The sequence below is a fragment of the Agelaius phoeniceus genome, chromosome 2, assembly GCF_051311805.1.
Source record: "Agelaius phoeniceus isolate bAgePho1 chromosome 2, bAgePho1.hap1, whole genome shotgun sequence".
Taxonomy (NCBI): Eukaryota; Metazoa; Chordata; class Aves; order Passeriformes; family Icteridae; genus Agelaius; species Agelaius phoeniceus.
In genome coordinates this window covers 60,715,388-60,742,309 of record NC_135266.1, presented here as the reverse complement: position 1 = coordinate 60,742,309, position 26,922 = coordinate 60,715,388, and the positions used below count along the sequence as shown (strand labels likewise).

Sequence of the window (26,922 nt, the reverse complement as noted above, 5' to 3'; positions counted from 1 at the left end):
TTACTGAGGATGATATCCTGTCTTTCCAGATGTCTATGATGAAGTTCTGTCTTTCTTGCTTTAACACTTCTGACAAGCAAATATGATGAGTTTCAGTAATCAAATTTTCAATCATTCTTAGAAATACTAGCAAGCTTGAATCCAATTTCAAGTGTTACCACACCTAGAATTTAAAAGAATGAAGGAGCCTAATTTATGTACTCCAGGATATCCCACAAAGCAGTCTTCATGTTTAGTTCCATAAATTACATGCAAATCTGATATTTATTAATCCAAATTTTGTCCAGTGTAAAAAAAAATAGAATTTAAAGTGCTTATCCCACCTTTTAGGGATAGACTCTGTTTTAACAAAATTTTTGTGCATAATACTAGCTTGAAGGAATGAAATGTTCAAATATAAATTAATTGATATTAATACTAAATCATAATGAGTATAGTACTATACTCCCGTGCAGTTAGATTGGATGGTACTAAAGGGGAAACAACAAGGTATCCATCAGATGCATTTCCAAAGCAGTATTTTGAAGTATGGCAATAAAAAATACTCCTGGGACAACTACCCTTGAAAAACCTTTTTTTCCAGTATTTAGTGGATCTACACAACTGGAGTGCTGCATCTATCTCCAGGGCCCCCAGCACAAGAGGGACATGAGCCAGTCAGAACAGATTCAGAGAAACACTATCAAGAATCAAAAGGCTGGAACTTGTCCTGTGACAAAAGACAGAGAGTTGAGGTTCACCCTGGAGAAGAGCAGGCAGGCTCCAGGGAAACCTTACAATAGCCTGCCAGTATATAAAGGAAGTTCATAAAACAGAAAGAAAGAGACTTTTCACCACGATCAGCAGCAACACCAACAGGAGCAAAAGATTTGAACTAAAAGAGGACAGCTTTATATTGGATGCAAGGAAAAGAAATCTTTCCTGTGAGAATGTGGCAATGCACTGGATTGTAGTTGCCCAGGAAAGCTGTGCATGTCCTGTCCCTGGAAGTGTTCAAGACTGGGATGGGTGCAGCTTTGAGCAACCTGAGTTAGCCAAAGATGTCTACACCCATGGCAGTGGCATTGGACTATTCCATCTTTAAAAGGCTCTTTCCAATACAAACCATTCTACAATTCTGTGTAGTTCCTTACCATCAGGCATAGAAGTATTGTAATAAAAATGGATATTAATAAAAGATATTTGATCTAAAGTTATGAGTTAAGAAGTACCAGAGGCAAGCAAAACACCTCTTAATTAAAGCAATATACTTGCCCTTGTGAATTTAGAGCACATCTCCTCTGCATCCTTCACCATATTTGCTCGCAGCATGTATTTAGCACATTTAGAATTGATAAATCTGTCTGCAGTATCCAAAGACTGTGCTTCATCCATCCATTTGGCAGCTTCCTTGATGTTACCTACATGCTGTTAGGGAGAAATTAAATAGTTAACTTTCAGTAGAGGCCTGCTATTCACCATCTCCTGAAATCTGTATTTGTTACTGGTATTTCTCCATCAGAACCAAAACCAGTGTTATTCTCACTCCCCCCACTCCCAGATTTTTTTCAGAATTACAATTCACTGTAATTTGTGACTGGCTTTGCAAAACCCAAACAAAAGGGTTTTCATTTCCTTCCTGACAAAACAGTGCCCAAAAAGAAACCCGCATGAAAACTGATGCCCATAACAACTGCTAACTGAAATATTATCCACACATTCACACCAGTCTGATGGGTTAATATGTTTTTTTAATACACTAGGTACTCCACGTGTCCAAATTCCCTTTTTACCTTGTAAATTTTTGCTTTTAAATAGAATAGCTCTATTAATGTTGGAGTGCTTGCAATTGCAGCATTAATGTAATCCAAGGCCAAAGAACACTGGCCAAGTTTGTCAAAGTGCTGTGCCAGGAAATACCGAACCCAAAGCAGTGTTGTTGGGGGCTCTTTCTCTCCATTTTCTGCAACAAAATGGGAAAGGTTACAATAACCAGTAAAGCTGAAGACTGCATTTGAAAAATGAACACAAACAAAGCTTGGCAATTTCAGCAAATATTTCTTGTGATGAATTATTTTACTAGAAAATATAGTAACTATTTTTTTGCAAAAAGTATCAGCACTTCAACAGTTCTTGATAACTTCCATGAACAGTATTAGTAGTTACAGGGTAATTAACATAAGACCACAGAAACTTACCACATGTACTGAAAAGGTCACAAGTTTTCAAAGAGGCTTCATAACCAGTAACAAGCTCCTGGATTGTAGAAACCTACATACAAAAAATAGTATGTGCTTAAGTTTTGCTTTACTATCATTTTAACAGAAATGAATACACTGAAAAGAACACTTGAACAAATTAGAGAAACTATACAAAAATAACTACTTAATTTGGAAAAATTGATGTATCTTCACATAGTTTACTTCAGCTTTTGCAGTTATTTTGATCCCCCATTTTAACTAGTGATGTGGCAGGGAAATGGGTTAATCTCAGGCAGCTTACAGCAGAAGGTATTCAAGTGCATATGATTAGTATCTTATGTAAAAATTCCAAAATATAACTTAACTTATGCTATTCATTTTTAAGCATTGAAAGTGAGCCAATTTAAAAAAGGTGCTTTGAAAAAGACCATGCATGAACTTCCCATAACAATGATGACATAGAGACTTTTGTGGATTTTTTGGCAGGTTGATCTGTATTATTAATGATTTCTGTTTTGTTTGAAAGGTATTGTTGCCTAGAATGCAGGTTCCATCTTTTTACAAAAACCTATACATTGACTGACTGAAGAATAATACTTCCTGAAATCAGACCTTGTCAACAATATTGGTTTTCATTTCTAGGGTGAAGACTCAAAATTCATCCATGCATTTTTAACTCACACTATATAGGTCTGACATTTACAGTAAGCACAAACGTTAGGATCTGTGCATTTTTCCAATTCCAGGTCCATGGCTCAAAAATGCCATTTAGTATTTCTAAACATTTTGTGAAGTGCTCAACCTGTTTTGTAGCTTCATTCAAAACATGCCTGCCATATTCAGCGAGTAACCAATGAGCCTCTTCAGGTAACAAGAACAATATTACAGTAAAAATATGGTCTATGTATATACACCCAAAACACAGAAGGAACTTTAAAATGTAAGACCAGACTGTAAGCACAGCAGGATAACAGCTATATTCGCCATCAGGTGAAATCTCCAGATGGTAAAAACCTAAAACTTCAATGGTTAAAACTTAAGATGATCCTACATTTAAAAAGCTGATTGCAAGAGTAAAATAGAATTGTAGGGAGACAGTAAAATTTTTAAAAGGCACAAATTTACAATGCATGCATTCACTTCAAGATATACTTTGGGAGAGAAGGGAGAAGAGAATAAACCTTGCTCTAGAAGATCAAAGTATACAATTTGAAGGATACTATTTTATTTAACCTAATCCAGCACAATAGGCAAAAATGCTTTCAAAGAGAGCAGAGAAAGCGACAGGCCCAAGTCACACATGGCCACCGTAAATATATCAAAAGTGTAATAAAATGTATAAACACATACATTCTGGAAAGCTCCGGGCAAATCTCATAAGAAATGAGTTTCAGTAGCAAAATCCCATAAAATATAATAAAATATTACTGGACTTCAAATAACTATGAAGTGATAAAGGAATGTGAAGAAGTCAGAAGTAAATGGATGAAGGCAAACAAATGCATTAAGTTGTTCCCTGGCCTGCCTCAGACATCTGTTCACTGGAAGAAAACACCCTCAGAAAATATTTGAAGATTCTTTTCTCTTAAAAAAAAGTTTAAAAGCAGAAACACCTGCTTCAGATAGCATGGTTGCAGTGTGTATATGCAACTGTGTAAGTGTTATTTTCTTGCTGACTTTCATTGCAATTTCCAAGTATTCCCAAGTTTTCCTCATCTGGCTGCCACTAACCTCATCATCAGTGAACTGTGCATAAAGGGAGAAAGACTGATTCATTTCTTAAATAAACACACCCCCCCCCCACCACATTCTAAATAGAAATGTTTAAATTATTGCACACTTGGGAGTACAGCTTCACATCTGGACAAAGACCAAGTTACCACCAAAAAGAATGGCATCACCATCCCTAAGCCACATGTGCCTGGTCCCTGCTTTGGCTGAGTGCTAGTGACTGTATCCAGGCTTATGAGTGATTCCTCCCCGTTCCACCTCAGTGCACCAATGCCCAATTACTCTTTTACTCTTTACTCACTGCCACTTTCTATCAGCAGTGGGCAGTGGCAGTGGACAGACCTGGGACATACATCCTTGTATGAGGGTCTTCAATCAGCTGACAATAACAATTAAATAAAATACTCTAAATCTTGAGGAGATGTAGAATAGCAAGATGTGTTCTGTTGTAAAAGATGCCAAGTTCTTCCAAATTCAGAACTCTGCAGAGGTTTTGGCTTTTGCAGCTCAAGAAAATGCACTGTAATTATCATTCTGGAAGCTACTATGAACAATACATTTGGAAACAAGTATTCAGTGAAACCAACAGCTAAGAAAACACAAATGGAATAACTGGATTTTTGCAGATATACTCAATGAAAATGGCAGTATTTTTCCCTTACTTTTATGCTTATGCTACAGTCTCTTACTAGCAACTTAGGAAAATAATGCCAGGTTGGTGTGCCCCTTCAGGGAGCAAATGATCTGGAAATATGAACCATAATTTCTGTGTCCATATTAACTGCAAATTTAGTTGCAAAATCTGTCTCTTGAATTTGCTAGTATCTGTATTCTAGAGTTATCACTGCCATCTTAAAGGCAATAATATTTCACTTTTCTAAAAGCCACAGCATACTTCATAATTTTATAATTTCCAAAAAAACTGTGCTGAGGTATCTGGAAATACCATATTGTCCACAAGCTAATTTCAAAAAGAATTATTCTAGGAAACCAATGTTTGTTCTCTTGCCATTGAGTTGAGAAAGCTTAAGGTATCACAAAAGTGTAGCTGAAGTCACCAACAAATCTCTCATTTCATTACAAAAAAAGACTGAATTGATTCCTAGGGTCACCAGTTTCAGAAACCTCTTAATCAAAATTCAAGCCACAAACCTTTTCATAGGTCACTGTCTACATCTTTCATTCATTATGGAAGAACAATGAGCTGAGCAGCAAGAATCCAAGAAAGAGAAAATGGGCTTTAGCCTTCTCATTTTACAAACAAGTGAAGTGACCATTTTTCCTCCTATAGCCTAAAGATTGAAATTGTACGCGCTCACAAACCATTATATATTCTTGGCAACTGTAGTAATCCTGAAAGTCAAAAAAGCATTTTCCACACTTGGTACTACATCAGCCAAAGACTCTACAAAGGTGGCAATGCTCTTCCATTCCCGTGCAGTTTATTTCCATTGGAAAGGACAATTTTTTAAGTAAACTTTGAGTAAATGTCTTAAAATGAATAGTTGAGAAATAGAAACAGACAGCAATAAATATAATACACACACACACACACCTTAATTTCTTTTTAAATTATAAGTAACAAGGATCCAATTGAGTTAAAATAGCCTTTTTCTGTGATCACTTTTTCATAGTTACCTGATTACACCAAGATATGTTTTGTGTCCTCTTTGTAAGGGACAGCCTAAGGGACTGTTTTCCAGGTAAATAGGCAATGACCAGAATTCTTATACCACCTTTTGTAGCTATCACAGTGGCAACTATAGGCCAGTCATCAAATCAAAATCTGTGCTGTATGCTATGCCATACACCAAATGACTCCTGCTACAGAAATTTTTCTTTAGACAAAAAGAGGTCTCTAAAAGGCCTCAAAAAACAACAGGTAAGAATTACAGTAGCCTAAATTTTATCTTGATTTTTTTTTTCTATATTCCATGTTATAATATGTAATTGAATGAAATGACAAATGTGAGGTGAAATACATAATGGAACATGAACTCAACAGCCCACTACCACAAAGCAAGGATGCAAATTTTTCAAGCACAAGGCCTAAATTTTCTGTTTTATTAATGGAACCTAAATATCTATATTCCATAGCCTATTAAAACTGTAATAGACTTCTGTTTCAATGACAACCTTCCAAACACCAATACGGTATTTTCTTCAACAAAACAACTGCAAAAAGAGGAACTGAATTATTGTCATGTACTATAAATTGGTTAGACTTAAGTTGTGTCAATAGTAATTTTTAAAGACTTCAGCTTGTTAATTTATCAGTTACAAACACTTCATTTAAGTACTTCTGCAAGTTTGAAACCCCCTTGAGCTGGAGACTCTTCAATAGGGGAAAACTATGGCTAATCATTCTCATAACCTCCTACAAAGGGTTAGGAGAAAAACTAGACAACAGTTTTCTATCAGGCAACCTAACAATGCTTCTCTTAAGCAACTTCTGGGTACTTGTTTGGTAGTCATTAGAGCAGATAGGCACTGGAAAAATAAAAATTTCACAAATCTCACCTGCTCAGGTTTATCTGTCTCAGAAAGCTCCTGAACAAAAATGTAAGGGAAGGATGACATAGAAGAATCATTCTACATTCAAAAGCCATCTAGTATCAGACTGGAAAAAACAGAGTGAAAGTCTGGGTGCTTCTTATTCCCCATCTAAGCAACAGAACTCATTTAAGACATCCAATCCTGAAGTACATCAACCTTCAGTTGCAGGGAAAAGACCTGTAACATTCAGGAATCAAAACTGCCCTGGTATTACTGAGCAGGTATCTTCCAAATAGTTAGCAGCCTGAAAGTTCAAACACTAACTATATTTTGGCACAAGGACCAGATATATTCTCTATGGGCAGGCCCTTCATTTCATGGACTGTGTTACATGGAGCATTACCTTCTGAATTTCAATATGCAGACAATTTTAAAGACAGCTGTAGCACTTTCCTGAGGAGGGCAATGGTTTGCTGCCAAACTTTTCTCCCTCCTTCAAAATAAGGGAGTAATTTTAAAAGAATATAATCTTATATTGATAAAGCACTTCTAGCAAAAGGTCCTCTAAAGCAGAAAAGCCTGGAAAAGAGGGAAAACAGCTGGCAAGAGGGGACACCCTTTATGAACTTGCTCATCCTCCACAGGATGAAGGTATTCTGTGCTGTAAAATAAACAGGATGATTCCTAAAACAGATGTTCTCTAATCTGGAATCTGATAATTTCACTCAGATGGCAGGCAGCTTCTTATGATTTGCAGTGTTGATATGGGTGGTCTTCACCACTGGGAAGATGGATTTTTCAGGTGGTTCTGCAGCTCTGGAGCTGGAGAAGGACTGCAGAAACCAACCTGCAAAGGCAGTATTTCCTCATGTTGCGTTTTCACTTAAGGCAAAATGATGCTGACAGGGGAAAAAAGAGCATGTGTTCTTGCCCTTCAAGGAAAGATTATGTCATCTGTCCTTGAAAATTAGAATTGAACAATGTTTCTGCTTAAATAGAGAGTTCTCCACAGAAGCATCTTTCCTGAAGAAAACTTGTTTCTTGCAGATAATGCATGGTGCTGACAATATTGGTCCTGCTAGTCACAGAAACTGATCCCAAAGCAGCACTTGCTTTATCATCAGCAAATCAAATATCTCTGAATCAAATGAGTACTTATTTTTGAAAAAACAACTCCTAAAGATGCAAGCAACTTCAATAGCAGAAAAGTACGTCTCAAATAACATCTGAATAACATCTCAAAAGTACATCTCAAAGTACAACTGAATTTTTCCAGTATCTCCCTTCACTGGCTTTGCTAACAGTAGTGCTCAAAGTGAAAACTTTCTGGTTCCACAAGAATAGTATTCTTTATTGAAGAATATGGAATTTTATTGAGTTTGTGACACCACTTTTCCAGCCCAGCAGAAGCAACATCCATTAAACTTATACCTATTTGTCACTATTATGCCTATCTGAGAAACTGAAAAATAGCTGTACTTATCAAAATATCTGATCCCTCTATATCTAGATATCTCCATATTGACAGATTGAAATATTTAGAAACCATTTGCAAATGGCTTTGCTACAGAGTACCCAAAGGAAACTGATGTTGTGCAACTTCAAAATAATCAATCCTCATCATCTAGAAAAAATGGGATACCTAGAGACTGAATGACAAACAGCTTTTTAAGTATTATCCTTGTGCCAGAAAACCATGTTGACATTAACAGAAAGTCCTTGTGACCAAATTAGGAATATTTTTCACTATACAAAGAAAAATCTACTGCATGCCCTGAGGCAACACTCTAAATGCCTCTTGGGAAATGGAGAAGCAACAATAAAAACAGTCCACAAGAGTCCTATGTCAATACTTGAAGTCTTTACCACAACAAGATTTTATCTAAGTGAGTGTTAAGAAGGTGCATGAAGAGGTATCACTACCAGATCATGCAAAAGTGGTATCAATACACCCAGAGTAGCACTTATGAGCCTAGTACCAAATAAATTAAGAATGAAAAAATATAATGCTCAGAGTTCTGGAGAAGGCCTTTGATGACAACATTTGGAACAGGGTTTGCAGCTGGTCTGTGGCACACCAAGCCAAGGCTTTCCTGAGTTTTCTCCAGTATCAGTCCATTTCTGAGAAAGTGCTAATCATTCACACGCACACAGAGCCAGCCAACACAACAGAGCTGAAAGCTGAACTCACTAAAAATGAAGATTCCCACTGCAATAACCTGGTTCCCTATTCTTCTTTTGATTCTATGGTCTCCACACCATTCTAAACTGAACTTTCCCCAGAAACAGCTTAGCACTAGAAAAAGCTCTGACACAACAACAGCACAAACAAGAATGTCTCCTGCTGCTCACAGAGACACCTTCATAGTGTCTTTGTGAGCAGAGACTTTTACTTCAGTAAACTGAATATTCAAATAAATTAGTCCAATTGTGAAAGCCTAGTCAGCCTCATACAGACAACTTCCATTGCTTGCACATAAGGCTGACATCTGAATGCAATAAAAAAGTCACAATCAAAAGTTATTCTACAACCTTCACACCATGAAAATCAAACCAGAAAAACAGGACAAGCACAACTTGTCCTTTACTTAACACAAGTCACCTTAAATTTCTTGTTTATCTTTGACATATACAGATATCAAGGATGTAGCTTTACTGTTTTGTGTAACACCCAATGAAATAGTTGCTTTAAAACTAACAGCAATTCACATGTAGGTACATCTCTAAATTTATTCAACTGAGCCATCAATACTCCCTTCTGCTTCCCTCAGAAAACCATTTTTAAATGTGTGCATATGCTTACGTTACACAGGGAAAGACAAAAATATGTAAACTGCAGTAGAACACACATCTTATGGCATCATGGTTAGTCACCAACTTCAGCATTTCTCTGTGTGTGGTGGTTAAGCAGACATTTACTCTCAGGAATTTTGCCACAGAGCTACCAGCTTGTAAGGACTGGCTAACCACAAAGCAGTAATTTTGCATTACCATATTTAAAACCACTGGTGTCCATCGCTGCTAGCACTGCTAACAGCTGATCTTGAAATAAAACAAGTGATACTTTTTCTAGTGTCAATAGCACAAATGAACACACAGGCTATCAGAAACACTAAACTCCAGAAGAAGAAACTTCCTCCATTTATCTAAGTAATCTAGTTTGCATTGTCATTAAAAAAATAACTTGTAACAGCTATTCTGTATGCTTGCTCTGGTGAAGCAACGCGCCCTTAAAAATAATTGCTATGTACAAGCATAATCAATTGGAAAATTTATAGCAGCTGTAGCACAATACAAATACAAATTCAGAGCACACCAATACTAAGATGACACTGTGGTCATCACACAACTCATTTAACGAGAATCTGGTTTTCTGAAAGCTTTTGGATAAGTCTGGAGACTGCACTAAAGAAAGCAAATCATTTCACATGAGCAAAACATCAGTAGGAGCAATCATGAGCCGAACTATCTAGAGGATTTCTTGTGAGTCTCCAAATGGGTTAATCCCAATATAGATCACTCAAACTAAAAAAGCTCTCTTGATAAAATAGCTCACAAATCAACTGCTAGACCTGTCAGCTCCTGGCTTACATGTTACCTCAAAGACCTAAACTGTCAGCCCTCAACATGTTTTACACTCCCCATTCACACTGCAGAGTGGAAGCATTGTATCCTTGCTGTACCTACAATGACATTTCCAAGCTTGCTCCTTCCTCTATTTATTTTAAAATATTTCCTTACTCCTTTCCTGCTACTCCAGCAGCACAATACAAATGCTATCTTTCACCATGAATGTACCAGTTGTCAGCCAGAACCTGGGTAAGTCCACTAACCAGATCACCCCTCCTGGAATTTTAACTCAAAGACACTACTTCCTAACACTTGAAATGATGGAGCCAGCATGAACAAAGGACTGTCCTTGGTTAATCTTTCAGAACTATTTCTTCTTAAAATGCAGTTTCCTAACAGAATTAATGTTTTTTACTTCCTTATGTAATCCACCAATAATCTGCAGAGAACATCTAACTAAAAATAAAAAAATAACAATCAACCAACAGTGGCAACTTGCTTTATATTGCTTTAGCTTTCCACATTAAGGAAGAAATATGCCTTCTTTCCAGAAAGGTTAAAGAAAGATCTTCACTGAAGACAGCCTACCTTCCTGTGTAGACAGTCTTACACCTTTTTTTGAGACTGTTGTTTCTGATGTTTCTTCCAGCCAGACATTTTCTGTCATCCAGTATTTCCTCACAGTCTCCATGATTTTAGATACTCAGAAAAAGGGCACATGTGCACTAATGTCGAGCTTCAATGGAATCAACCAATGCACCTGCAACACAATCGACGTAAACCTTGATGTTGACTAATTGAAGATCTTCACTCCTTGGATTTTTTATCTCATGGATACAGAGACCAGCATGTATGAGGAACCAAAGAGGATTTCTGAGCATTGATCAAGTACAAAGAGAATTTTCTGGGGAGGAGGTGAGGGTAGCACTTCAAGATCCATTTCTTGTGAGGAAGAGTAACAAATGAGGCTCTTCACAGATATTTCTAATACATCTGGACTGTAGCTTACAGAATGTGAAAATTACTTCATCTCATGTAATTGCTTATACTTCAGGTTATTAGGTTCCAGCAGAAGCATGTGGCCAAGAGCCACAGTTACATTCACCCTGGCCAGTAACTTTGCATAAACATCAAAACTCATAATAATAAAGTGGCACTCCTAAATCCTAGTTTTTCTTCTCAAACATACAAAGCCTACAGCTTATTCCTGACATAAGAATTATACCAACTATGCAAATTTTATTCAAGCAGAAAGATATCAGAAGGATGTCATTTAGTCAAGTACTCTTGCTAATTAGAAGCTAAAAAAAACTGATAAAAAGATTTAATAATCCTCCATGTTATACAGTAGTTTTTTTAAATTAAAAGTTTTACAAAATCAATTGCCAATATTACAAAAAAAGTAAGCAGACATTGACTCAAATGGCCTTTGTCCAACTGTTCATCCTGCAATTCAATGCCCCTCTCCTTATTCCAATATTACAGTAATTTTATGCTACGGCATGTTACAGAACTGGACTCAGGATACTGAATAGCTGGCAAGTTGTTTAAAAAGTATATTTATATTTTTATATTTTTTGTATTTTATATTATTTGCAGTATCTTTATAATCAAAAGTTCTATCCAGGAAAAACTCAGGAAAATGGCTATACTTTGCTGATATCAGTATTTTTATAATAACAAACTCCAGATACTACAGCACAAAGCAAAGTATAAACACTATGAAACTACTTGTAGCATAGAAGAAAAGCCCTGCAGCTAGATAGAAAATCTCTTTGCCTGCATGGGAGACTAAGACACCCACATTACAGTACTTAAATTTACACATAGACTATATTGTGTTGAGACCTTTTCCTTGTAAATGCTCCATGTTTCTCAGCATATAAAAATCCCCGCATATACAGTCACATTTCAAAACCTTTCATTCACATAGTAGTAGTTTAGGTGATTATTCCAAAAAGTCTCAACAAATGATGAAAATTAAATTGTTCATACCATTACAGAAATATCAACTATAAGCAAAAACATATAGGGGATTTATATTTTTAAAAGCTGTGTTTTAAGTAACATTGCAAAGTTGTAGAGGAAAGCAGGTTATCTTGTTAATAAAACTCCCAAAACAAAACCACGTAAGTTTCTTTATGTTGGATGAAGTTTCTTTATTATGGCTTCCCTGCTATCCTCCCATGTATCTCTCCTGCACAGAATTCACTGTAATTAGCTACCTACAATTCTTACTACATGGTCTTTGGTTAAAAGTCACTAAGACCAGAAATTGACTTTAAAATACACGTTACCTCCAAGCACGTTTATGAATCGATGATGCAAAAATCTTAGTATTTTATGGCAAGATCAAGAATATCAAGTGAATAAATCTCTAATGGCAATATGAAAACTACCTGTCTTGAATGTTCTTAAGAAACTACTTTTTTTTCAGAAATAACTACAATTCTTCAAAACACACTATCATAACTGGCCCCTCTATGCACAAGCACCTCTCATAGATTTTTTTTTAAACACGTCTGTGGACTTTCCAAATTAGGACAACTAGTATTTTTTATTTTCACATGTTTAATCCATGCATCTTTTCAAGTTTGGCATAGCAGAAATGCTTTGTTGAGCAACTCCATTTTAGCTTATTAGCACAACATACAAAGGAAAAAACTGAGTACAAATCTAAAGCTGTACAGACTCAGACACTGGTACTCACACACTTGCACTGTTCTTTCAGCAAAAATGGCAGGGTGGAACAGACAATTGGAAACGTAAATTACTCTGTCTGCACGTCAGGCTTAGATAATCCATTCTGAATTGCATGAGAGACTCATAAATCAGCTCTCTAAGAACATAATCTGCTGTAGTCCTATAAATTCTGTGTCTTTTATTCTCCCCTTCAAAATACACAGTATAGAAAGAACGAGAACTTTTCTGGTGCAGAATTTCTATATATTAAAACTTCAATATGAGGATGACAGCTCATGGGACTTGTTTTATCACCTCCCATAAAGCAAGCTATTTTTTGGGCTAAAGGCCATCTTCTCTTTAAACACATGGCATTGTAGTTGTCACTGTAGATCACAGTAAGGCACCAGGTACTGGCAACAGCAGATACAGGTAACAAGCCCTGATCTCCAAAGCACAGCACCTCATTTATAAACTCACATATGACATCTGTCAAGCCTTAGACAACTGCAACACTGAGCACCTCCCCACAGCTGCACACTTACACAGCACATCAAGGGCAGGGGCAACAGCACACTGACCCCACCAGTGTCACACCAAACGTCCCATCTGCATAATGTTACCAACACCAGCAGGTTTGCTAGAAGAAACTGACTCCATCAGCAGAAACCTACTCAGTGAACATGAGCTATCCCACCTGAGAAATTAATCTCGATGCAATTATGACTTTATTAGACTTTTATTAGTATTTTGTCCTCCACTTTTCCTTCATCGTCCAGCTGGGGGCAAACTCATATTCAGTGAGCATCTACATCAACAGCCTAGCCAAATGATTGCTGAATTCTAAGCTGGAAGCATTCTTTACACAGCTCTTTTTCTTTAATTGAGACTACAAGCAGATGATCACTGACAAAATACCAAATGCACAACACTTTTCACTAGAATTTGCACTGTGAAATTTTGCAGAAATAAAGACAGATACCATATGTGCCACTTTGAGAGCTCCAAAATCAAGGCTGATGAAGGACTGTATGGAAACAATCATATGTGATCTACAAATCACATCCTCAGCCTAACCCCACTGCACTCTTTAATAAACAACCTGTTCTTTGGCCTACCTCGAAGCATCGGCTTCATGTGCTTCATGTGACCTGTGGTGAACCATGCATTTGCTCACATTTAACATAAACCTAATGTGGGTCTGCAGCCACTCAGCTGTATTTTGAAGTTAATCCATTTCTAAAAGGCAGATTCTGTGACAAGTTTTTTCCCTTTGTGCATAGCCTGAAGCAAGAAACTCTAGGAAGTGATTAGGGTTCTGCTGGCAAATGGATATAAAAATCACAGCTGGAGATTCCAAATTACAGTATGTGGATTAGGGATCTCAGTGCTTCTGTATACAGGCATTCATGCATAATCAGCATGTCAGTCTTTACTGTGCCTTCCTGCACTGTTTGCTGTAGTGTCTCAGTGCTGCCACACTAACATAAAACGCACTTGCCCTGGCACCGCAGCAGCAGTTCACACAAGCCTGCCTGTTGGCAGGTAAATGGCAACAAGCTGGTCCTGGACTTGAAGGTGAAACAAAGTAACAAGATTAAGAATCATGAAGGTTTGAAGAGACTTCTACAAACTGCCTAGTCCAACCCCTTGTTACAGAACAGGGACAGCTGAAGCAGACTATTCCTGGCCATCTCCAAGAAGGCAACTTCACTACCTCTCAAAAACCTGTTCTTATGTTTGACAACCTCTACAACAATTGTGTCTTTTCTTTTGCTCAGATATTCTCTTGTATTTTAATTCATGCAAATAACATCTTGTCTCTGAGCACCAATGAGAAGCATCTGTCTTGTCTTTTCTCATTCTTGCCTTCAGTTAGTTACATACACAACATTCCATCTAAACCTTCTCTTGGCCAGGCTGAACTAAGGCACTGCACAAAGATGCGCCCACTACTAGCCCCACTGTCACCTACTTGGGGACACCAGCTGGAGTTCATGCAGCAGATGACAACACTGAGCCTGGCAGTTCAGTTAGTTTTCAGTACAAATTACTGTCTACTAAGGTGTACTTCAACATGTTGTCTGTGTTACTACAGATGGTGACAAAAGCCTTGCTAATACACAGGATCAACTGCTGTCCCCTTGTATGCTGAAGTAATTTTATTACAGCAGGCTATTAAGTTAATCAGGCATGAATTCGCCATCATAAATCCATCCTACCTACTGTCCTTTGTGTGTCTGGTAATGGTTTCCAGGATTACTTGCCTTATCAGCTTCACAAATATTGAGATCAACCTGACTGGCTCATAGCTCCTCAGATCCTCCTTTTTGTACTTGAAAACAGGAGACATTCACTCTCCTCCAGACCTTAGCAAACTCCATCCATCATGATGATCTCTCAAAGACTGAGCAGAAGTACAGTTACATTGTCTAGCTCTGCTAAGAGTTGGAGATGCATCCCAATCAAGTTTGATGTGCATATCCAGTATGTTTAGACATTCTATCCTCCAGTACCAAGATGTGTATTTAAGAAAGCAGTTAAAATGACACCCCACATACCCTCAAAAATCACAAAAGTGGTGTACACTCTCTGCTGCCTTGATAGATACTAGATACTTCATCACCAACTCTCAGAAGACTACCAGAAGATTTACCAGAAGAGTTGAGCTTGAAATGAGAATCTTGTTAGAAAACATGACAAAAAACAGTATGATGGAAGGTGCTTTGAATTTTACTGGATTCTGTCTCATGAAGAAGTGTGAAATTGTATTTTCATTCGTTTGCTAATGTTTTTTAGCAAAACAGCAAAATTGCCAATGAAGTCACTAACAATTGGTATCTTCTGCTTCTCCTTGATAGGTAACAGGAATCCACTCTTGTACATGTAAAAGAATAAACACATGTATCATCAAGACAGCACTACATGCACCAACTAGGCATCAGCTGAGCAATGCACTGCTGTTGTGCTGTATGCACTCAATTACAGAATGTATGCAGGTGCCTTAACTGAGTCTCCTGATTTAAAAAGTGTCCTATCAGAGGAGCAAAAGTCCTAGAAGATGAAAAGATAAATATCACCATATCCAATGTTTGTCTTGGTGCTACCAGATATGAAGATGCCAGATGAGATGGTAAAAGAAACTTAAGTACCTGGTGGGACAGGTCTTCCTCCCAGGAAGATGAGGCACATGCTGTATCTACCAATTAAAGCCATAGATGCAATACATGAAGAGTAAAGTCTAAACTGCAGATTTAGTGTCAACACCACCATGATGTTGTTTATCACAGAGTGCTTTGCCTTTACAGGTAACTCTTACCCCAGAACTCTTCCATTTTATGATAGAAATTATCCAAATAAAGTTAACATGGGGGGGAAAGGTCTGAGAAACAAACAAACTAACATGGAATGAACTTGGAGAGTTCTGTAGAGCAGTAAGACATTCACAGGGTTCTCTCAGGATGTCTTAAACAATAGCCAGAACCAAGAATGTGTGTCAAGATGAATGAATAATATGAACAGACAAAGGCTGGCATTTGAGAAGTTGACCGAACTCGAGATTAGGTGAGAAAAATGAATATCAAGCTCAGAATACAAGTTCTTTGACACAGTAACCTGTAGAGGAAGCTCTCAGCTCTTGCTCAGATCAGCCATTTCCTTTTTCCAAACCTCACGGGTGAGTAGAATCTGGTACAAAGCTTTTTACATTTGTGAAGCATTTGTGAACTTTGCCTTTATATAACCAGACTCATTTACACTACTTCATTATAACCAAGGTTTTCACGTTTAAAAAGCCTCAGGCTGCCATATAATGAATAGAAGGAAAGCATAGCTAATTTCTTCACAATGTACAGTGGTTACTTTAAAAATCATCTGAAACAAGCTGGTAGTGATGAACATTATATTTCAAGTATTTTTTTTAAACATAAAGCCATCAAGACAGTGTTCCATCAAATGATTTCTCTAATATTCTGCAGATAAAAGCGATCTATGACTGAGTATCAGCAATGATGTACCACTGAACATAGTCTATATGATATTATAAACTTCCTTTGAATGAGACACAGGAAAACAGTGTAAGACTGAGTCCAGCAGTCTCTATCACCCTCCAATTGACCTTGTCTTCAGTTGGAAAGACATGGAATCTGGCTGTGTTCCAGTGTAGCAAGTTAGGAAGTGATTAGTGCATGCCTTTGGTATCTACAAACAGGGAGCACAGTAACAAATTATCACTTGAGAAATAACTTGAACTCTTTACATCCTAACTCCTTTTACTCCTTTTTCATGCACATAACCTGTACAAAATCAATTGCCAATATTACGAAAAAAGTAAGCAGACATTGACTCAAATGGCCTTTGTCCAACTGTTCATCCTGCAATTCAATGCCCCTCTCCTTATTCCAATATTACAGTAATTTTATGCTACGGCATGTTACAGAACTGGACTCAGGATACTGAATAGCTGGCATGTTGTTTAAAAAGTATATTTATATTTTTATATTTTTTGTATTTTATATTATTTGCAGTATTTTTATAATCAAAAGTTCTATCCGCTGCACAATACATTGATCAAGTTAAAAGTTTCTAGGCAAAAGACAATCCTTAGCTTCTTTTCTTATGGCTTCTCATCCTTCAGCCTGAACTACTTATGTGTCCTCCAGTCTAGGTGGCTTGACAAAGAAGAAACAGTAAAAAAGCAAACCAGTTCACATGCTACTTTATTGGAGTAGCATAACAGCACAAAGCCTGAAGAAATCACAACCTCATCTGAAGAGCTTTGAAGGGTTAAACCATGACTTGTATAACTCCCTTCTAAAACTGTGGTGAAAAACAGAAGTCAGATCTTCAACTTGCAAGCAGTGATGGACCACAAAGTCTGAAACTGGGTCTTGCTGCAAAAGCATGCACAGTAATTTACAGCAAATCCAGCTTAATACCTTCTACACATCAGGTTCTGTAGTTCTTTTAAAGTCTGCTTTAACACAATCATTAGTGGGTTAGCAACTTCCTCCTAAGAGGCAACAGTATTGCTGGGAGTGATGAAATCCAGCACCACTTGTCCCAGGTTTCACCACACCACCTCTGTTACTTTCTCAAGCATCCAAGTTTCACATACCAAATCTTGAAGTTTCCTTTTAAACCCAATTGGGCAGTCAAATATAAGCCTCTGCACACCACAAACTGAACACAAGGCCAACTCACATTAAATTTTCTCTGCTCCAGAATTACAGGAAAGGCATAGATTGCATAATGAAATATGAAGCATATTTTAACTCATTAGAGACTTATTTATTAAGGAATGATTTACCTCAAAACAAGTCTTTGAGTATACATAGAGCTTTGTTGCTTTTTGGCAGTCTTTCTTTACTGAACATATTTCAGATTCTCATGTCTTGGGTTGCTGAAAGAAAGTTTCTTCCAGCAATAACCTTAAAATTACTTTTATATTGAAACAAACAGCTTTACATTTCCTACTTACAGCACCCTTCTGAGACCTCACCCAAAGGATCTTAAACAGTTCTACTTGCACTGTGAAGAAAGATTAAAACCACCTTTCCTACTTAATCAAAGAAAGGCTCATTCTTTTATGAAGAGCAAGTTGCAATCCACACCCTTCATTACACCAATATTTGCACAAGTACGTAAGCAAATTTCAATCCAGTAGCTGAAAAAATAACATGCCATGCACCCAGTTGGCACTGCAGTGATTTCAGTTTTACTTTTGGTAGGGCACTCATTAATTCTTTCCAGAAGCAGCTGGGAAAGCTTCCTCAATGTTAGTTTCATAGATATGAAGTGCTCATGTAATAGACACCTTGGGAAGAATCCTACCTAGCACAGCCAAAAGGCCGAGTACCATCTTACAGCAATTTGATAATAAACATTTTCCTGAACACATCTAACAAAAGTTTGCCTTCTATACAACCACCCTTTCCTCCTTGCTGTTCATGAAAGATCAGGGACCTACCTGGAGCTCTAGAAAGAAGGAACTTCCTAGCCTTAAATACCAGCTCTTTCATCAAGTCTTCATATCTATGCCACTTCAAAATCCAACCACAGTTGACTGTGCCAAACTACGCTTGTTTCCAAAGAAACACAGGGGTAACTTTCTTCCTAACTGGTAGCAAAATCAGATTTTTGCTAGGTATTTTCTGGAAGGCATAACACAGTACTGACTACAACCCTCTTTCAGTCAAACTACACAAGTAAGAAGCTACTACTAAGCTCCAACTTAGACAAATTAGATACAAAAATAGAATATTTTCCTTAAAGATGTAGCACATGTTAGTTGGTCACAATTTTCTGCCCTCAACCCCTAAATTTTAGTAATTCTAAAATTAACTGTCGGGGACTAAAATTAAGTTTCTCTTAGTGTCAAAGATCCTTCTGTCACACTATAGCTATAGGTAAACATAACCAAGTGAAATGTAAAAGACAGCCTGCTTTCGTAAGGAAATAATTTGAAATATGACAAAAATGCTTTTGCAGAAGTTAGCAGCACAAACAAATCCCAAGCATGTTTGGAAAAGGCAAAGCTCTTGATTTTAATTACTTTTTAGGATTAAGCTGGCAGTTTTGAGCAGCACTGATTTGGTATAATGAAGATAACTACCAGAAAGGAACCTTTCTGTGTAAGTTTGCCTCAAAATATGGCAGCCCTCTTTTTTAACCCATCATGTCAAAAATTAATTAAGTGCTAAAAATCTTTTCAGATGCCAAATGAGTTAATACATATCTTTCAACATCCAGATTCTTCACACTTCAAATAGCAGAAGTTAGACTTCCTTAACATTGACTGTGCTTCTATCTAGATACCCTGTGCATCACAATGTAAAAAATTTCAATTCCATTTCATTTACATTGATAAATGTGCATTAGCAATAGGCACTATAGAGAAGCCTGTACTATACAAGTTTCTAGCTGGGATAAAGTTAATTTGCTTCTTAGTAACCAGTAGAGTGCTGTGTTTGAACTTAGCATGAGTACAGATAAGACACTGATGTTTCAGTTGTTGCTAAGGTGTGCTTGCACTGAGGTGAGGACTGTCCAGGTTCCCATGGTCTGTGAGGCAGCAGGGGCACAAGAAGCCAAGAAGGAGCATGGCCAGGACAGATGACCTAAAGTAGCCAAAAAGATATTCCGTACCCTACAGTGTCATGGCCAGTATATAAATAGGAGGAGTTTGCTGTGAGCTGTCAATCACTGCTCAGGGATGGGCAGGGCACTGGTCAGCAAATGGAGAGCAGTTGTTCTATGCACGATTTCCCTTGAATTTTATTCTTCCCTCTCTGTCATTACAATAGTTTATTTTGATTCAACATTGAAGTTAAAGTCCTTATCTCAACCCACAAGGTTTAGGTATTCCTGATTCTACTTCTCATCAGGCAGGGTAGGGTGAGCAAGCAGCTGCATGGTACTTAAGTTGCCACTTGAGGTTAAACCGCAACAAAACGATACCAGAATTTACTAAACTTATGTCAGCCTTGGAAAAAGTAGAGATTAAAGATGTGTACTGAAAATTTCATGTTACAACCCCAGCAAAGAAGCTCTTTGAAAGAAGAATAAGTTTAGTCCAAAAAATGAGTATTCACTTCTGGCTGAAAAACTGCATCATGTATTTTTAGGGTTTTTCCAGATACAAATCCCTCTTTTATGTCATGAATGGCTTAGAATACCTATAATGTTTGTAGCAAAGATCTGAAGAGATATATCTGAAGAGACTGATCTAAATTATTCTGATTTCTACACACTTGAACTACACAGTTCAAAAGGTTTTTTTGGTATACCTTACTGTCAGTTTGGAAGAAGAATTACATTTGAAACAACAGTTCTTTTGTGACACAATTACACCAAAACAGAGTTTAGAAGTAAAAAAATATACACTGAAGTTTTAGTGAAAGACTGAAAAAGGAAACAAGCCTTTGTGGAAAATACTAATGTATTCATGCAATTCAGAAATCTACATAGAACAACAGCCACCTGTTATTTTAAAAGCATTACTTCTGGTGACATCATAAACCATAAGTTGAAAGAATTCTGTAACACTTGCACTCAAAGCATACAAAGTTAATGATCATTGATTTTTCAAGAACCTCAGTGCACTCTGCACCAATCTGACTTCAAGCATTTTGACATCAAGTGATCATTCATATATGACAAAATAGCACATTGGGGAAAAATGTTCAACAACTCTAATTGGCAGTTTACAGGGAAAGCTACAAAAACTCTTAGATATTCTATTAGCAATTCAATACAGAAGACTTCATTAAAACCAAATAAATACTAAATTTTACCTTTTCTGGATTGTAATATAAAGATTTCAAAGTGGTAAACAAGGGTGGGCAGCCTTTACTGAAGTTAACCCTCAGGAACTTATCCGTTAGTTCTCTAAATTTTTCACCTAGGAACAAAAGTGTGTTTGGTTACATGTCAGTGATTGCAAGTGTTATATAAATATACACACTAACTGCTGTGCAACTCTGCAAAACAGAGGAACTGAGAAACTGCAATTGAGGGCTTTAGTCTTTTCTGTTATTAAATAAGACACAAATATGCTCCAGATTAAAAAACAAAAAAACCAAAAACAAAACCACAGAGTAAAATGCTTAAGTTGCTAGTGTTTAGGAGTCTGCTGGCAGACATGGTAACAGTCCTCAAACCTGCAGTCTATTAGAAAGAGAAAATATTAAGTGCTGACTACAGAGGATGTAGCAAAAGCTATTTAAATAAACACTCTAAACACCCTATAATATTAAGAATAACAATGGAGATCCTGCAAAACCTCCATCATTGGAGGTTTTTATGATTAAGTTAGACAAATATGTGTTAGGAGTAATGCAGATATAAAGTATCCTGATTTGAGGAAGAAGGATGGATGAAATGAATCCTTTGCTACTCCTCTAGTCCTATTTTTATTAGTAGGACATGACTTGTGATATGATTGTTTCTGGAATTAGAAACAAGACTTATTGTTTCAGAAACATAAGCTCCATATCAGAATCACCTGTATCAAAATATACTTCAGAAAGCTAAAAATCTGATCCAATTATATTTTCAGTTAAAAATTACAATACTCGCAGTTAAGTGCTACCTTTCTGTGAAATGCTGTTAAAAAACAAAACCAAAACCCAGTACTTCAGTACTTCTAACAGAAGACATCCAGCCAGGAATATAGCTGGGGGGGGGGGGGGCTGGAGGGGGTGGTTGTTGTTTGGTTGGGCTTTTTTCTATTATTTTTATTGACTTTGGTTGCTTTGCTTAGGGATGAACTTTTTCCACACTTCAGTGTCTCCTCTGTTGTGGACTTCTCTAACTTTCTCAACAAGGAAGTGCCACACTTCATGTAATACTAAGATTCACCCATAAAACTGACAAAACTGTTGAAATCAACTTAACTTTAATAAGAACACATTAAAAATTTTATTAACAGCTTTTTTTTAGATATTCAGAAAACACAGACACTACTGCTTTGTATACAACATTTTCATTTATTTCTACCAATTCTCAATTGTCCTACACTGTTATCAGCAGTGTTGCTAATAAATACTGAGACTAATGAAAGTAATTCATGTTCTCACCTTGCTGTACTAAACCAAACTGCTGCATATAGAAACTCCTACTACCTGTGGATTGGGATCCATTATTGGACTGTAAGCATATGCTTTATTACAGATGAATTAATTAAAATGTGTTGTCTTACAGTACAGAAACTCCCCTATATAAAGAAAAAAATCCATCTCAGTCTCTCCTGTTGAATTCTTCTAATTTATTATCTTGCTGGAAGAATCAATTTAGAATTTAGGAAAGCAAGATTCAAGTGTCCCTATTTACTTACAGAAAACAACAGAAAAAAAAAAAAGGGCAGCACACAGCTGGGCACCCACAAGAAGCAGTTACAATTTAGTCTGGGGCACACACCTTACCACAAGAGCATAAACAAATCTAAAAATGCATGCACACAAGCTTGACCAGTAAAATTGATGGTAACAGCCTTCCTCCATAAAGGTGTTTTCCAGCTTGATCAAGGAGCTAATTTGCTTCAAATACAAGGTTATGATTCAATGCACAGCAAGGTCTGGACAAGAACTTGTCCTTTTAGCATAAGCTTGGATTTTAGAGTATTTTAATTTTTAAGAGCAATTTAATTCTGAATCAAACAGTGCCAGCTGTAACTGGTCAGTGACCACACTGGAACAGTAACTGCATTTAACCAGAAATTCTATCCTCTTGAAACTTGCCAACACTTTTCTGCAAAGATGTTTCTTTCTACACCTTTACATTCTCACTATCAAATTTCAAGCAATATAAAGTCTTGTCTCCTGTACTTGTAAACACAGAAAATCATTAGTAAATAGACTAATCTCTACAGGATCAAAAACAGTCTTACACATTCATGCCTGACAGGCTTATTTATTAAGTTAGCAGAAACAAATTTTAATTTTGAAAAACTCTTATTTGTTATAAAATGCTACAGAAAGCAACCAAGAGATTTTTCTTGACCAATCCAATAATGGATTTTGCTTTCATTTATCCTATTGTTACAGCATGAGCAACTAATTCTTGTTACTATACATATTTCTACTTAAATGAACATAAGCTGTGAAACTGCACTGCCAGGTGTAAGGCCACCTAGAGCAATACACAGTGAAATGAAGTTAACAGCAAAACACACTATTAATAAAGATACAGGGAAGTGTTTTGCAGGTTATTTTCTTGTTTTCTGTGTTACCATAACAATCTTATTACATATTAAAAAAAAAAAACAAAACAATTACTCATCACCCAGCTTTTCAAAATTTGCTGAAATGCCTTAAAATTTGCCCCTGTATCTACAAATAAACTAAAGCATACAGGATGATAGAAAGCACAAGTGGTCACTTCTTATGAAGCAGTTAAAATCTTTGGATTTTACACAGGAAGTGTGTATGCACATTCTGACACATGAGCAACAGCAGGGGAGTGGACTTGATGCTCTGGAACATTTAAAGGTAGCAGCAAATGTGGTGCTGAGCAAATTAGCTAAACTAAAAACTAACCTTAGAAATTTAAAAGCATGAGGAGATATGTTGGGAATCTGCAACTGATCTCAAATTTCTTGACATCTGATATCTAGCTCATGTACTTTCCAAAAGTCTTCTACTGGAATTTCAGCAGCTAGACAGCTACACACTAATTAGATATTTTTATAGTATTTACCATTTCATTTAGTTTCCTTTCTTCCATTTTAGAAGAGCCCAGCTCTTTGTTATTTTAACAAGTATGTACAAATTTTCCTTCCAAAACTGAGGGTATTTGTGCACCATATTTCAAAACAAATTTTAAAAGGGCAAAGTCACAAAGAACTTAGCTATAAAATGAAATAATTTGGGCTACATAATACTGCAGATTTTTTGTTCATTTTCTTATCAAATTAGCAGCACAAACGTAGTTTTTGTTGTCAAATTAAGTTCCAACAGCTCTCCAAGAAAGTAGGCATACATTTTAGTAGTAAAAATATGCATATTAAAAGATACAGGAGGGGGTATGCATACATATATACACCCACACCTTGAATTAAAGTGTACTATACCCTACATTTTAACTCATGATTCTCAACTTGCATAAAGCAAAAAAATTATGTATAGAAATTCCTACTATCTACATATCATTCTGTACTGTAATTTTATCATCACAAATATTACATTGCTCCTATCACCATATTTGAGTGTATGAAGCTCTTCTATCAACTCCTAAAATATAAAAGAACTATGTCTAACCCAAGAGAAATGCATACATTTGATTTGTCTAGGTTGTTCAAGTAGGTATTAAATGCACAAGTAAATATTAAATACACATTAAACAGCCTGAGGAAAACTGCAGAAAAATATAGGGAAAAAAAACTATTACAGAACAGATATGCAACTTGTTACCTGAAACAAAGTTTAAAGGTAATCTTCTAGGTGAAACTGCTCTGGGATGCCTTTTACTAACTTCTTCATAAATCTGAAGCCTCTCTTCTAAAGTGCCTATTATCAGCAAATACAACAGATATAAGTAACAGACATAAAAACCTATTCTTTTAAATGTCTTTAAATGTTGAGAATTAATCAAACTAGACTCCTTATGTGGATTTGGAACAATTTAAACATTTCATGTTACTTCTTCCAGTTAATCATAAACAAAAATCATACTGAGAACACACTGTATATACAATACACAACTACCAGCATTAATCACTCTAAGGATAAACTGTAAACAGGACCATAACCTTGCACATTCAATCACACAGAGCTGGAGTTTGGTTTCTTTCAGTTACATGGTCCTTCAGACCCATTCACTCATTGTATTACATTCATAGCTTCAATTAACCCTTTTTTCACTATGCATTCATTTCAGACTTAAAGCATTCAGAGAAACATGCTGCATTTCTAAACCATAGGTATACAGATAGCACACTATACAAGTACACCTCTATTATAGATCCTCTGGTGACAGCAAAACCAGGGTAGAGTACTGCCAGTAAGTACTGAGCACCAACTCTTCATACCTTAATGATTATCAAAAATAAAGCTACTTGAAGATTTTCTGCCCACTCCTCCCCTTTCCCCCATAATATGCTTTGGAGCTCCAATGTGGTTAGAACTTAAATAACACTAATCTTTTGCTTTAAAATGCCATTTTTAATGTAAATAAAATCGATTTTGCTTAAATATTAAAATATTAAATTCATCAAACAATTTAAAACTGAATGTACAGATCAAGGCTACAATACACATGTATTAAATATATCTGTTTTCCTTTCATAAGAAAAACAATTTATCTTGTCACTGAGCTCAAATGTTGGGGAAGGGGGGGGAATCTATTACCCAGTGTCTCCAACAGATGTAGAGTTATAAAAGTAATGCTAGAATATTGTTTGGACTGGAACTAAAGCATATAAAAGCCCTAATTGAAGTCACAAGTTGGAGCTCCAGAACTTACCATGGGGGAGGAAATAGTCCTAAGACCACCTAAAAAATAAAGTAGCATTATTAGTTTTATAGAATTAGTACAGTTTAGTCTACATAGGATTTTAATATGTCAAAAACTACGGGACTGGTTCTTGGTTAAAAACTACATGCTTTCATCAACAAATTTTTTTTATCAGAGAGAATAACTGAGTTCCTGGGTAGCTTAATTTTTGAGACAATAACCATGTGATTCAACTCTATGGATTCACCAGGAAAACCACTCAAAGAGCAACACTACACTCTGAATATATGTAACAAATTAAAATTTATTTTCATTACCCAATCACTAGCTGTATTCTCAGAGCTCATGAGACCCAATGGTAAAACTTTCTAGAAGAAAGTTGGTTGAGGAATGTAATGCAGCTATAACATCTACAAATAATATAATTGTGAGCTTATGATTTATGATGTCATCAGAATCATTCCAATAAACTTTCACTAATTAGTGAAAAGATAAATACAAAGAAACCATTCCGTATAAATGTAAACACTCTGGAAAGTTATCACTGCAAAACACTTAATATAGCATGAATAGTTGCAATATTGCAGTTTTGAAAAGTGAGCTATTTTTTCTGGAAAAACACAATAGCAGAAACGTGAGCTGGCATTGAAGTAACAAAGGCATTAACACATTTATCACCTTTACCTTCTGAAGTGCCAACTTAAAAAAATAGGGAAAAAAGGGCATTTTTTTCAGATGGTCTGCCTTAAAAGGCCATCCTAAATAGATATTTGAGTATTTTCTACATGCCCCTAGAAAGAGGTACCACATAAACACATTTCAAAATTCTAATTACATAAAATTGTGGCATATGATAACAGTCTGATAATCAACTACTAGACAGGAATTATTAGCCATTTGGTTTCCAAGTTCACATGTGGCAAGGCAATGTTCTTCATATAAGCATCTTAGTAAATACCACCCTTAGTTCCAAGAAGATAAAACTTGGTATTGGTATTTTCATGCATACAAGTTTTTCACTGAACATTTTAAAAATGAAAGATTACATACATATTACATTCAAGATTAGAAGGTATATGATTTTCTGTCAAGTAGAACTTTCTAATCTAAAGCAGGATCATATCAAACAGTGTATCCTGTATCATAAATATTTTCACTGTATCTGTGTAGCTTAACTTACTGGGTTGTAGGGCCTTTTCCAAGCCTTCATAATAATACCAGTTTTCTGCATTACGCTCAATTAACTCCTTGTATACTTCACCAGCTTCTTTCAGTCTTCCTAACTTCAGTAACATCTCTCCTAGAAACAACA

At 36.3% G+C, this 26,922-nt stretch overlaps 1 protein-coding gene across 2 annotated transcripts in view; it reads right to left on the bottom strand.

Moving 5' to 3' along the window:
* The window catches only part of NAA16 (N-alpha-acetyltransferase 16, NatA auxiliary subunit), a 61,363-nt gene that overhangs the window by 10,287 nt on the left and 24,154 nt on the right, over positions 1-26,922 (bottom strand). Inside the window, exons 7-12 of one of the 2 annotated variants that reach the window (XM_077173651.1) lie at positions 26,791-26,910; positions 24,569-24,664; positions 20,954-21,060; positions 2,178-2,250; positions 1,773-1,942; positions 1,251-1,407 (exon numbers count right to left, since the gene is read on the bottom strand). In XM_077173651.1, the coding sequence (XP_077029766.1) occupies positions 1,251-1,407; positions 1,773-1,942; positions 2,178-2,250; positions 20,954-21,060; positions 24,569-24,664; positions 26,791-26,910 (723 nt within the window). Of the gene's footprint in view, positions 1-1,250; positions 1,408-1,772; positions 1,943-2,177; positions 2,251-10,565; positions 10,738-20,953; positions 21,061-24,568; positions 24,665-26,790; positions 26,911-26,922 lie in introns of those variants that run through there. The other variant, XR_008536034.2, reaches the window with a different exon arrangement.